The 14456-nt window shown below is 37.2% G+C and overlaps 1 protein-coding gene across 2 annotated transcripts in view; it reads left to right on the top strand.

Moving 5' to 3' along the window:
• The window catches only part of ETV1 (ETS variant transcription factor 1), a 90557-nt gene that overhangs the window by 64836 nt on the left and 11265 nt on the right, over positions 1-14456 (top strand). For both annotated transcript variants that reach the window (XM_015887491.3, XM_025164479.2), the window contains 2 exons: positions 11852-11920; positions 13247-13315. In XM_015887491.3, coding sequence (XP_015742977.1) covers positions 11852-11920; positions 13247-13315 — 138 coding nt within the window. The remainder of the gene's footprint in view (positions 1-11851; positions 11921-13246; positions 13316-14456) is intronic.

The raw sequence follows: 14456 nt of genomic DNA, 5'->3' as shown, positions 1-14456 counted from the left end.
ACAAGACCCCCATAAATATCAGTACTGAAATCCCATGTCAGTTATTGCCATACATCAGAGGCTCTTAGACCATAACCCCCTAAAATGATTTTTTTTTTTATCACTCCACAAATAAAGCTATCAGTTATATGGTATGAAACAAATCTGTCACTTACTTTTCATAAGTGAGTTTTAATCTGTATGCCAAATAAACAGTGATGGAACTATGCAACTTTATAAAACTTTATAAAACTGTTTCACTGGAAATAAGCAAAAAAATAAATACTGCAATTTTAATGGGAAAAATGAGCTTGCTTGCTATTATGTAATTCCTGAAATTTAAATGTTATTTGAAAGCCCGATTCTCTTTCACCAGAGTGGGGGCGGTGGGGGAAGTAAAAGGGTGCTTCCCTGCCTTAAATCAAATTCTCCTACTCTTAAAATGCTGCAGCTTGCAATACTCTTGAAAGGTGTAGGTTGCTTTGATCTTCTCTCCCAGCTGAGAGAGCAGTCACAGCCCATCTGCTGTTTCTCTTCCAGCCTAGTGTTTGTAAATCTCTCTCTCCACTCTTTCCGTTTTCTACTCAGTGCAGCCTCATAGCCCTTCTTTCCTAATTCCACCTGCAGAGCAAGTGTCAGATCAGATGGTCAGTGCTTTACCCAGAAACCTCATGCTTCAAAAGGCAAAAGCAAGTTGTTAAAAATAAAAGTATACTTGAAGTTCATACAGGGCTCTGGAACGGTCGCACTGTTTTATATTCAGCGTATTCTACATCCAACTAGTAAATCTGTTCAGAAAGGTCTTGTGAAGAACCCACTCTCTGGCAACCCTCTATATATTCTCTTGTGATGTCCCCCTGGGTCACAACTCACACTTTGAGAAACACTACCTTATATCATCATCCTATAAGAGGGTACTTCAGACAAACCTGAATATGCCCAGGTTCTGAACCTTTTGCCGTTACAGTTTTAGTGACTCTTGGGATGTTCTATACCTTATATATTTTTTCGAGTTAGTTAGTATTAGGGGGTGCAGTGTTAACTAAACATGTCTCATATTTTATAAATCAGACTCTGATTTTGATAGTTCTTCCTCCATTACTTCATCAATGGAGGTTGATGGGTCCCAATTTGTGGTAGTATCGCAGAGTATCTCAGTTCTGGAATTCAGTAACCGTTACTCAGTGTTTTCATAATTTTGAGTGTCGATTAATTGGAGCTTCTTTGGGTGATTCTTTGAGAATTTCACATGTAGAAAAACTAAAAGATTTACTCATCTGTTGAAGAAATACATTGCTGGGCACATTCACCAGAGCATCCAGCAACTGTGACATCTTGCTATTGGTGCTAGGCATGATTGAAGGTAATAGGCTTGTTCTAGAAAATTTTGGAAACTGGAATCTAGATGTTTGAATTGCAAATATACAATTCACTCCACATAAGAGATGATGATGATGATGATGATGATGATGATGATGATGATGATGATTAAACACAGTTGTTTCTGCCAGACAAATATTTCATTTGCTGTCCTTGATGTATCTAAGGAAATGGATTTCTACTGATGTCTCTGACAGTTTAAATTTTTTAGCTCTTTTAATCACAGGGCCTTCAGAATACTTTAATAATAGAACTGCACTGCCCTACTGTTCTTAACATTTATAGTTTCTCCTAAAAACTAAATCCTTTTGTGGTTGTATGTGAAACATAAACTTCTGGTAGTTAACCTTGTCCTTATGAGTCATTTGGGCAACCTGATCTGGGAGGGAAGCTTTTGTAGGAAGTACGATCCTGTGGTAGACATGTAGTGCCATTGACACTAGGTTTTACAAGTTAAACTTGGCCAGTTCTTGTTATCATTCCTATATTTCCTGGTAGGGATTGATTTCCAGATCTCTTATTATCTGGTAGATTTCCTCTGAAATGCTCCAACATTTCTGTGCAGCGGCCAGAACTGGAAATAATACTCCAAATGCCATCTAGCCAGTACACAGTACAATGGAAATTACCTCTTGTAACTTGGGTCTCCTATTTCTGTTAATGTGGCTGATAATTGCATTCACCTTTTTAGCTGCTGCATCACACTACTTATTCATGTGTAGTTGGAGATCCACTAGGACTTCTTATATGCACTGCTACCAAAGCAGGTCTCCCCAATCTTAGAAAATAAATTTGATTTTTCTTATCCAAATACAGTACCTTACACTTGTCACCAGGTGGACTTGGGCCAATGTTGAAGACTGTTGAGATCATTTTGATCTGTTTAATCTAGCATCTGAATTTTGAATGGCATGCTGAGAGCCATATACTGTACCAATAACTGGGTGGGGCCAGAACAAAGAAATGGGTATGGTTATTATAACAAAAACCCACATGTGATTTAAATAAATAAATAAATACAAATCTTTATTACAGTTGATATCATAAAAGGAATAACAGAATAAAGAGCAGGAAGCCAAAATATAGGAAAGAAAACATAAACATTATCTACAAAAAACAATAAAAATGCATTAAAACCTTTAAAAAATTCTGAGACATCAACAGGAGTACATATGCCATTTACTACAGTACAGTAAGTATGGATAGCAGGGTATTAAAAGTAGTACCTAAGTCATAAAAGCAAAGTGACTAAATTAATAACAAATACAGAATTCTACCTGTTGAGTATATACTATTGAGTGAATATAAAGGAACGTGAGTTTGTGTGTATGTAAGTGTGTATGAGTAAAATCATATATAGACAAATAAGACAAATAAGATACAATAGAAGATAAAACCTAGGTGCAATGTAAGAAACTTAGAAGAGCAAAGTAAAATTGTACATTAATTAAACCAGAAAATTAAGAAAATATTTTTCTCTATAGGGCAATGACAACTGAAAGAAATTTTGAGGCTCTCCTGGTGGTTTTAGGCTTCTGGTCTGACAGCAAGAAACAAATAAGATTGTTCTCAAGGAAGAAAGAGCTTCTGTTGGCAGATGACGGTATAAGAGTGGAGCCCAAGTTACTATAGAAAGGACATCAAAGGAGCATGTTCCTCCAGAGCATGAGTTCAAAAGGAATATTATTATATCTTCCCTTGAGTAATGCAGAGGATGAGGCATTATGGGAGCTAAAGAGAAAGCTCTGCGGTGTGATGACCAGGCGATGTTGAATAGTTTCCTATCATGAAAGGTCTCCTGTTCATATCCTGCCAGTTACGAGTGGCTAATCTGCCCTGTTCTACCTGGAGAGCTTTGTTAGACGCCCACTGCTGTATTACAATTCTTTCTTTTGGAAGCCCCAGGGCTAGGAGGCCGTTACCTGAGAAACCCAACTGACGTAAATCACACTGGATCCTAGAAGAGGGTAATTTAAATAAGTAAAATACAGTTAATAGGATCTACTCTCCATATATTTAATACGTTTCCCTTCCCTCCCCTCCCTTTGGCAATTTGGGGAGTTCACATCAAAATGGGGAACCTGGTATTTCAGATTGTTCATTCTTTATTACAACAGTGATATAATACCACTTCTATGCAAGGGAGCTCAAAATTTGGTCCTAGTGTCACATGAGTTGTTCTTTCTTGAAAGGAGTTTGACATCAAATCTGATGAAGGGCTGTGGGTCATATTATTGGGAGGAGATTTTAAAAGTCTAGGTACTTATTTCTTTTCAACAAAGGGGGGGGGAACCCAAGAAGGGGAGAGCATCCACAAGTACTTTCAAATGAAGGAAAAGCAAAAACAGGTACAGTGCTTTGGACATTCTGTATTTGATCAAATCAACATAAAATGGCTGTGAAAGAAGTTTCAGAGAAGAATCGCTTGCAGGATCCTATAGAGTCTTGCCTCAAGTTTCAAATTCCCAGGCCATTTGATCCTAGAACACCCAAGAGGAAGTAATTATAGGAGAATATGTGACATGGGATCCATAGCTTTCTGTGTTGATGATGTAGCTTCTTACATTAGGCATTTTGATCTAGATCAGCCTGATTTATAAGGGACAAATCATTTTAAAAGGCAGGTTTTAGGGTCCAGTGAATGCCGTCTGGAATGAGTGTGATATCACAAGATTATTTTACTTTCTTGCCTTTGAAAGAATGCTTCCTAGCTATATCCTCCAGTATTTTCCATTCCTCCATCTGTATATAAAAACTAATATGGGTGTTGTCAAAACTAGTTTTTTAAAATAGAGGTATAATTCATACATCATATCACAGAGGCAATAGCTCCAAAAGATTGTCTTGTTCTTGATTTTATTTCCTCCCCCTCCTCCCCAAAGGAACAGATAAAATATCCTCTGAATCTACAGTTACAGTAAGTGGCACTGGCTAATGATTTGATTTGAGAATTGAGAATACAGTCTGGATTTACTCTTTGTGCATTAATGCAGGTCAAATGGCCATCAGCTGAATTTTCAATCAGTAATGGAAGGCTGAAGCTTGTCGTAAACCAATCACATCAGCCTTACCCAAGTCCGACTGATCCCTAGAGGCTAAGCCCAGTAAGCAAAGCTTTTATATGAATGGAGCCTGGAGTTTCATTCATAAAATGGATGCTGAAAGGGGAAAGTGGGGGGTGGGGGAGAGAGAGAGATGGGAGAAATACACTGGAATGTCCATTTATACAAAGCTGAAGGGTGTAGTGTTCCATCAGCTGCTGCTCCTGCCTGTTGACTTGAAGCAATGATTAATGTGTGCTGGCCTCCTCAGTGTGTAACTTGACACCGTTTATGTGGCCTTGGCATGTTTCTAATGTATGGTGAATGAGAAGGCTACATGCGCCAATCAGAAACATAAACAGGAACTGGTTGGTCTGAATTCCATTCAAATATGTCACTATAGCCCAGCAATGTTTGTAGAACTTAAATTTTTATAGACAGAGAACAGGGTGGAGGAAGAGGCTAAAGCACAGATGTTTGTGTGTATTTCCAGCCAAAGCTCACAAAAGGGAGTGAAAGGGGGGGGGGTGCGCGCGTGCGCACTTATGTGCATTTCTTTATAAAAAGCAAGCGTGTCGATCACTTAAAACTGATCCCATATGATTGAAATAAATACATAAAAATTGGCACCCAGCAGCTTGGAGAGTTTTTTTGCATTACAAACACGCATGTCTTTTTGATTCTGCAACCCTCAATAACAAGTCACCATTTGTTAAAGAAGGCTGGTTGTGGCCTGATGTGTTTTCTGAAAACCGGATGTCATGATGATGCCAGAGTAAACCAGCAGTTTGCTATAGAAAGCAATCTGGTGTATTTCAGGGAGAAAAACTGTAGCTTTTATTTGTGTGTGTGTGTGTTTTGGTTTCTTTTGGAATGGCTGTGGACAAATTAGATTACAACTTAAAGGTTGTTGCCAGATGAGAGGTTGGATTTAAGGTTTTTTTCTAAGATGCCTGGATTTTGTATTTATTCACATCTGCCATAATGCAATGTTTCTGTTACCCTGAATTTTAATTTTTAATGTGATTTTATAAAGACCATTTATTTTTGTTTTGTTTTACATCCTGCTTTAATATGGTCCTGCTCTCCCTGTTCAGATATAAGGAAGAAGAATACTTTACATTGGCAAGTATTTTTAAAGGGAAAGAAGTGGAAGACAAAGACCTTTAAATATGTTCCAGTAAAATTCCATGAATGAAATAGAGAGATTACTTGATAGAAACTTGGTCTGGAACACTCCCTTAAGTATTAATGATGGTTGACTAAGGAGCAAATTCATGTTGCAAATTGCTAGGTATTTGTATTTCAACTGGAAATTAAATATAAATTGTTTTCTAGAGGATTAACAGTCTAGTTTTACAGTGTAGTTATATTCTCTCCATTGTTTTACATTCTTAAATTTTTAGCTTAAGTTCCTAAAAAATGCCCTGTGTCCTTAGACCTCTGAAGCTCAATATTGCTTATTCTGACCTGAGTTCTTTCTGCATGTTCTTGAAGTTGCTCTGAAGCAACTAGTAGACTTTTCTATAGAATGAAGAGTTACAATTCACTTCCAAAAGCTAGTTGGTATTTTACTACCTGCCTTTCTGAAATTACATGTCATTTTTTATTATTTTATATTTGTACATATGTATTGTAGGGCAGAGATCATCAGTCATATTACATAACCCCTTCCATTACATATTCTGTATAATGAGGAAAGCAAACACACTGTAAAACAATAGAGGAGACAACAGGGTTTGTGCAACAGCTGCCAAACTCCTTTTCCAGGAAATAGATTTAACAAGAGTCAATTAGCTGTATGGATTATAAATACATTTTATAGATATTCCTTCTTAAAAAAAATGCTTCTGTCAAGAAGGTCACTGATCTAATCGTATTGTTTTTCAGCATAGCTCAAATGGTACACTAAATAAGGTAAAGCTTTATTGTAATATTGCAGATTACAACCATCCATGTAAGGAAATCTTCCTTAAAACTGGTCAGAGAAAAGGCTGTGGTGAAATTGTTGTGGCATTTATCTGATCCAATCCTGAGGATTAAGAACAGGGAATAGCTATTGCTGTCATCATGCTGTTCTTGACATATTTGGGTGGTGTATTAACCCTGTCGATAAATAAGACCAGGAAAGACCTTTGTTTGCATTACAACAGTGGAAGTAATTCTTTTGTCCTAATGCCGTTAAGGGGAGAGACAATTTAGTATAATCTGAAACCCTAGCAATAAATACTAGCATCAGAGTTACTTGTTACATCTTGCAATCAGGCGATTTCCTTTCTTCAGCTTTGCATCTGTTGCAGTTCATTTGCTGCATCTCGTTTTACATATGTTCTGTAAATGCAAGGTGTATTATGCTCTCAGAATATACGGCTTGAGAAAATTGCTGTGGTTCAACTCTACTTAATGGGACCTGGATATGTAGCTTTCTTTGATTTGGTCTAATGTAACAATTTATGTTTTAAGCAAAGCCAAGCTAAGAATATCATTAGGATCGGTGTTGCTTTCGGCAACCCTGTAAGCAAATCTTCAGGAGCGAGTAGCCTCCCATGTAAAGGAGCAAAGAACTGCATTTCTGTGCTTGATACAGAGAAGAAGGCCCCAGCAGGTCACATGATTTTTAGAAAGCGTACAGAATAAGGATGGAGACTTCTTATATTCTTCTGCCAGCCCAGCCTGCAAGAACCCCCTGCATGTCCCTGATTGGCTGTCTCTCAAGGATGGAAATGCATCTATATGTCCGCTGCTTTATTCTCCTGTGCTTTAGTCCTACGCTTGGAGATGATTCCTATTACAGTGGGTCCTCACTGTACACATGCTCTGTATATACTGTACATCATTAGGAAAAAAGAGAAGATATTGTATATATGGACAAAAATGGTATTTGGGGAGAAGTATCACTATTCTTAAAGCTTATGGCTGACAAAGAGGGTGTATGCATGCATTTGCTTCTGCTGCTGGAGAATACTAATGAAGAAAGCATAGGAGTGCTAATTTTCATTGGAGGCCAGATAATCAATGGTCAGACTCCAAAAGCGAGCACCATAAGATGTTAATATTGGAAGCCCAAGTTACACTTTCCTTCCCTTTAGATGTTGATTGATCTCAAAAACCAGTTCAAACAAGTTCAGACCTGGTTAGTACTTGGGATAAGAAATTAGCAGGAAATATCAGTACTTTGAGGGCTAGATTGGAAAGTTGAAAAAATATCCCAAATAGGCAACGCCCAACCATTTTTATGCAGAAATATTCATGGAGGTCTCTATTTAGTCTCCAGAACTGAACTTGACTTGGACACTTTATCTTTACTTTACTCTTTCTCTGTACAAAGGGGTACACTTTATTTTATTTAAGTAACATTGACTATAAGCTCTCCTTCCTCCAGCTCAGGTGAGAGAAAGAAGAGGGACTGAGTTTCTAGGCAGCAGAGTGTTCTGTGCTGCCTTACAATAATTGAAGACAGTGTTTCTCAACCTCGGCTACTTTAAGATGTGTGGACATCAACTTCCACAATTCCCAGCCAGCATGCTGGCTGGGGAATTCTGGGAGTTGAAGTCCATACATCTTAAAGTTGCTGAGGTTGAGAAACACTGATTGAAGAGAAGGATTTCCACTGCGAATGTTGTAGCTGGATCTATTTCTATTTACTTACTGTGTATTTTATGTCAACAAAGTCCTCCTCCTACCCCTGAAAATGCAAATTGCTTCCTGTAAGTATTTCTGCCCACTGATTCAGTAATGTTCCATCATAGTTAGATTGAGACAAGGGGATTCATGGTTAAGAGCATGAGTCAATCAGGAATGGAATTATTTCTGCTTTCCTCATTGGGGCTGTGGCTGCTCCCTTCCTGGTGACCTGCAGGACGGCCTTTTCTGGAAACTGCCTTGATGATGGTGCTGGCAGAACTTTCTTTGAAGTACTCTGTTGATTTTGTTTGTTTGTTTGCTTTAAGGAAAAATGGTATTTTGTTTATGAATATGACTTGTGGCTCTTTTTGTAAACTGAATGCTGCTTCTGTTTGTAGTTTCTGTATTTTATTGCCTTTTCATCTATATGAAGTTAGGAAATAGCATGCTATCAATACTCAGTTGTACTTGTTCTTGCTAGTAACAACTCTCCAGGTTTAAACAGGAGTATTTTTTGTCATACATAGAGGAATCTGATAGTAAACCTGGAATCACTGGCGTATGTTCTAGCAGTATTTCTCAACCTTGTCAACTCTAAGATATATGGACTTCAACTCCCAGCATGTTGGCTGGGGAATTCTGAGGGTTTCAGTCCACACATCGTAAAGTTGATAAGGTTGAAAAACACTGTGCTGTACTACTAACCTTGGAAGCAACTGGTCTGACCCATCTTCTTTGTTTCTTTTAAGTGTTGCTATCAAATCTGTTATTTTCTATTCTTCCCCCTTTCTTTCAAAATGGCCATTAACTATCAAAATATACACAGTGGCACAGTTTTAATCATTATCCACCAGTCTAAAACTCAATGCCAGTTTGCTAGTTAAATTAGGTATTAGTCAAGCATTTAGCACAATTTAAAACTGCAATGTTAAATTTCATTCGTTGGCCTTTTTATTAGATAAGCTAGAAATGAAAGCAGCAGGGAATTTAATTGGCAGTATCTTTTTCTCTGGGCAAGTCATTACTTTGATGAACTTCAGAGCAATGTTTATGGCTCCTAATTAACCATGTTAGTCATTTGATTGAATAATCACTTTGGAAATGTTTCTAAAATTTGATTAGACTTTGACCCATTCTGATAGTCATAAATTAACCAATAGCACTTTTAGAATCATAAGGCTTTAGGTCCTTTGGAAAAAAAATCAAAACAGGACAGTTGTCTTAGCCTCCTGCTCCCCCCTCCCTTTTTTTCCCCTCAAACCTTAGTGTAGTATTTAATCATATGGTTATGTTAAATGCAAGGTGGGTGGATAGCAGGGGGACTGTTGCAATTAATATTAATATTAAAAATTGAGTAGTCCTGGAACCCTTCAGATACATCTGGACTATAGGTTCTATCATCAACAGTCAGATTGCCCAGAGGAGGGAGAATGGAGATGTACGGCACATTTAGATACATTTTTATAGCAAAGATATTGAGAAAGATGTGTAGATATGATAAGGAACTCTGCATATTATGAGTTCTCAGCCTCTTGTAAAGCCTACACACTATAGAAGTAGAGCTTGAACACATGGTCACCTCTGGGGACCAGCTTTTGGGAATGCCACTGAGCATGCAGAACGAATGATTTTGTTTCCATTCAAGAAATAAATGGAATTCAAGGCAGAAAGAGTGATTAGAGCTTCTGCGCATTCTTGATTCAATGATACATAGTGGAATTTATACCATAGTTTTTTGGTCCAAGTGTGATTACTCTGCCCCTTCCTGGTCATACTGTAAGACTTAACACCATTCTAGGGAAAATAGGGACTGCATACCAGGATATGGAATCAGGATCTGACTTGACAAATAGAGGTGGGGACGGCATTCCACTACTTTAACGCTTCTCTCCATTATCTTGCTTACATATTTTATAATGCAACTAATCTTGTATTATATGCAAAGCTACAAATTCTTGACTAATATGAGATCAAAGCTAGAGCAAACACCTCATGTTCTCCTGCTACTGTTGATATGAAGTCACCTGTTCCGTTCACCTAGTAGTATCTACTGTTAGTTTGAAGTTTGAGGTGGGAAATACAAAACCAAAGGCTATCACAATAGAGGTAAGTTTGCCTAAATGTTACAGGGACAGAAGAAAGAATGGTTGTTGTTAGTGGGAGTATTGAGGTTGCATCTATTCTGCCCCAGCACTGTTAGTATTTTTAACTGGCTAAAAAAAGTCCTTAAGTATCACAGGTCCAATGTGACAGGTACAGTTCATAGTAAAAAAAGAATAATAAAGATTTGTGGAATAAGGAAACGGATAGATGCCTTTACTGTTATCAGTGGCTACGCTTGCTTAGTGAATTCAGTGTAAAATCTCATTTTCTTTTCCCTCTAACTCCTTGATACTCATCACTAGTCAGTGAGCAGTGAAATTCTGGATTGCATTTTGGAAAGGGCTGCACGCCACACTGAGTAAATTACTTTTGGTCCTTTTGCTATTTGTTGTTGTTGCTGTTGTTGTCTAATTCTTCAGAGATAAGCTAAGAAAAAAATGTGGCAATATAGCATAGTATATTTTGCTTGCCAGAATGTTAAGATTCAAATTCTAGAGTAATGCGTGTGAATAGTTTGCTGTGGAAATGAAACTCAAGAATAAAATACATACCCTTGAGCAAAGCTGCAAGTACTGCACTGATGGTATATGCCATTTGCCTGTTAAAAGTGATACCAGCAGTTTGGAGAAATCTAGGGAGGCAAACTGCAATCTTGAGTAAACTGTTGGTTTACTTAAAAATAAACCTTATATTCCAGATTCCTTGGAACATGTGTGGACTAGCTGAAATTAAATGATAGGAAGGTACCTGGCTCTGGAGTGGAAATTCCCAATTCCTGCATTATATGTTAAATGGGGAACTATATCTAAATAAATATTAGAACTATGTCTAAATAAATAAATAATAAACATATGGAGATTGCATTGACTTTACTACAGCTTGCTTTCATATATTCTGGTGTGCAGCTACTGCTTGTATCGCCTCTGGTTTTTTACAAAGAATAAAATGGATTTAATGTTTAAATGGAATAACCAGCCTGAGATCTGATAGGAATATGCCTTCCAATTCAGATTACCCATTTCACATTTAAACTAACAAATAATAGCAATAAAAAGCTCCAAGAAACAAGAGGGTGTGGAAAAGCCTTGGCAAGGTAGACACAGCTTTTCCTTATCTCCACTTGCCTTAGAACATACAATGAAAGAAAAGTGCCTGGTGTTTGAACAAAAGTTCAAAACTCTGTTTATCAAGTCTTTACCATGCTTTGTACATTCCCAGTGCAATGATACTCAGAGTATTAAATGCGTTTGAACTGCATTATATATTGACTGAACGTCATCAGCATCAGAATAAAATAGAGTAAACTTAAGCATTAGTCTGATGTTTCATTGAAGTTTGATGGAGTGGCTGATTATATGAGATGATTGGTTTTAATAACTCATGTCAGTAAAAATGCTTGCAAATGATTCAGTTGGAAAAATCAAATATTTGTACATAGCCTTTTGTGGTGAATATGTTTTCTTTCTATTAAAACACTATCCTTCAAAACCATGCTTCATCAGTTGAACATTTAGCATCAGGACATCTAAATGATTGGGGACATAAGAAAACATGGATTCATTTGAACTTTAGAATTTGGTTGTAATTCTACATGGAACCAAGCTTCAGTGATAATTTAAAGACTTTGTTCAGTGATCTGGTTGGGCAACATTACTACCCCTTTCATGTTTGCCATATGCACAGTCTTAGACAGTCCTCTGACTAATATTGCCTTCTCTTTTCAGAAGTGCCTAGTTGCCATTCCATTTACATGAGGCAAGAAGGCTTCCTTGCTCACCCAAACAGAACAGAAGTTAAGTGTCTCTGTGTGTGTGCTTGTGCGTGCATGTGTGCATTTCTCCTTGTCTTAAATCAGGATTTTAGCATAGACCAAATATGCTAAAAATGTACAGAAATGGAAAAATATCATGATACTCTGTGGTGCTGTTCCTGACACACCAGCCCTTAGAGGGGCACCTGTTTGTTTTTCTAAATAGGCACATGTAAGCTCTGGAAGACATGCCAGTGTTTGGGTGGTTTTAATTCTTTAATTCATCTTTCTTCAGGCATGTTGTAATTAGCTCATGGCACAACTCTGTGTTACTAGAAATGGAAAGCCTTGCTCTAAGATAGAAAATAGCATGGCAAAGCACTACTGATTCTTTGGGTTTGGGTTGAACATGATATTGTGCATTGCTCAGTTACCCACTTGTATGGTAGGAATACCATGCTTTGTACAGCATGATAGACATTGTATACTTTGTACATTCTATAAAAGTAGAGAATGTACAAAAGGGATAAAAGCATTTTTGAGAAATTATATATCCACCAACAGTGATGTCGACAGGGCTGGCCAGTAAAATTCAGGTGTGAACACTTCTTTTTTCTTAACTCTTCATATGTTCACTTTCCCAAATTCCTGACTTGTTAGAATATCTGATTCAGGAATTGTGGCTTAACGTGGTTTCTAGATTTTTAGACAACTAAATTATCCATTACAGCTTGTTTATCCATTACAGCTTGTTTAGCAATTGACCAAAGTTTCTTTGTTTTTAAATAGCAAAGTAAACTAAGCTTGTAAGCCCAAACTTAGCAAAGGGAGAATGCATAATCCTAACATTTTGATTTGACACTTGTTTGTGCTAAATATTGTAAAATAAATAAAATAAACTAAATCTATGCCATCACCCCCAATGTATTTTTCTTTCACCATCAATCTCCTGCATTCCTTGGGTCTCCTTTCAAGGCAAGGCATTTTCATATGTATGAAGGAACAACTGATATGTGAAGCTTTTCAATGTTTTTATTTAGCCTGACAAAACCACTATTTTATATAGATGCCAGTGTAGTAATTTTTGGGATTCATATTTTATATAATCAGCAGATTATTCTATTATTAATACTCTAATCTGGAACACTCTAACCAGCCCAGCACATGAATGTGGCTTGATCCTTAGCTGTAGCATATATTTGAGATTTTCCCAGTCTGGAAAGCCAACTTGCAGAACTCCTAAACTATTCAGTTAAGAACTCTGAAAGTTGGAGTTCCAGCACATTGAAGGAGACCAGGTTGAGAAGGGCAATGTGTTTTAACAGTCTGTTTCAAGTGAGTAACATTTCTGTTTCTCCTAAAATTACAGGTTGTATGTATGAAAAGGGACCGAGACAGTTTTACGATGATACCTGTGTTGTTCCAGAGAAGTTTGATGGTATGTTACAAACATACATATATTCAACCATCTATCTAGGCTTATGGAAGAGGTAATTGTATGTGAAGAATTGAAAGGAGAATAAAGAGAAGGATTTTTTTTCTTACTTGATGAAACAGTTACGTAGAAACATTCCAATTCAAGAGAAATAAACATATAATTTGTTATGTGCCTGATTGACCTTTGCCTCTAGAAACCAAAATCTGTTTTGCAATCATATACTCCTCTGTTCTTGCAAGCAAATGGTTCTAAATTCAGAACCAGGGCAATATATTGTACTTCTAGCTGTTCCAAGGAGTCATAGGTGGATTTCAAATGCACTGATGATGACATACAACCTGTTATTAGAGATTTATTGAAAACTGATCTCATAATTAACGAAGCAGAACAGAAAGCAGCTACTCTGGACTTACTGATGACTAATGCAAACTCTTATCTTATTTTATATCCCTGAAGAAATGAGTTATGGAGCACAAGTACATCTGGTTTTCTGTGTGTATCAGGAAAAAAACTGTGCTTTGTTGAATGTTATAATCGCTTGTTTAATGAAGCTGATGCCCAAAGAGTAGAGTATGTAATGCCACAGATTGTCTTTGAAAGAAACGATTTTGAGAATAGCTAACTAATATCACATGTCTTATGAAGCAAATCATATCCTTCTCATTATTAGATATCAAATCCAGCATGTATTCTGAAGGGAAAACCGCTAATGAGATTAATGTTGCTTTTTGTAGCCAAAGGAATTTGAATGGGTATTTCATGTCACATTAATTGTGCTCCTCTTCAACATTGGGGAGGACTGCTTTGCAAAACAGACAGCTAATTGATTTATGTGCTGATTTGATGGCAGTATCCATACTGATATAGAGCTTTAAAAAAAGTAGAGTGTTAGTTATGGCTGCCAAAAAACAAGGACAAATGTAAAATATAGGAATTGTATTGGTTCTCCCCAGCTTTGAATCTTTTTTTAAAAAAGAGTGTACAGTAAACATTCTTCAGCTGTCAGCCTTGTGTTATCTGCTTGTCCATCACCACAACTTCATTCAGCTAATGAAATCTCATCCTGGTCTTGTTTTTCCCTTCAACCCCATGGTAGTCCAATCCCTCCCCAGGCTGCAACCCTACTGCAAGTGTCAGGAAT

The sequence above is a fragment of the Python bivittatus genome, unplaced genomic scaffold (assembly GCF_059951505.1).
Source record: "Python bivittatus isolate LINGU-HERP-01145 unplaced genomic scaffold, Pbiv_v1 ctg000610_np1212, whole genome shotgun sequence".
Classification (NCBI taxonomy): domain Eukaryota; kingdom Metazoa; phylum Chordata; class Lepidosauria; order Squamata; family Pythonidae; genus Python; species Python bivittatus.
The sequence above is the reverse complement of the archived record's forward strand: the minus strand, read 5'-3'. Positions and strand labels throughout refer to the sequence as shown.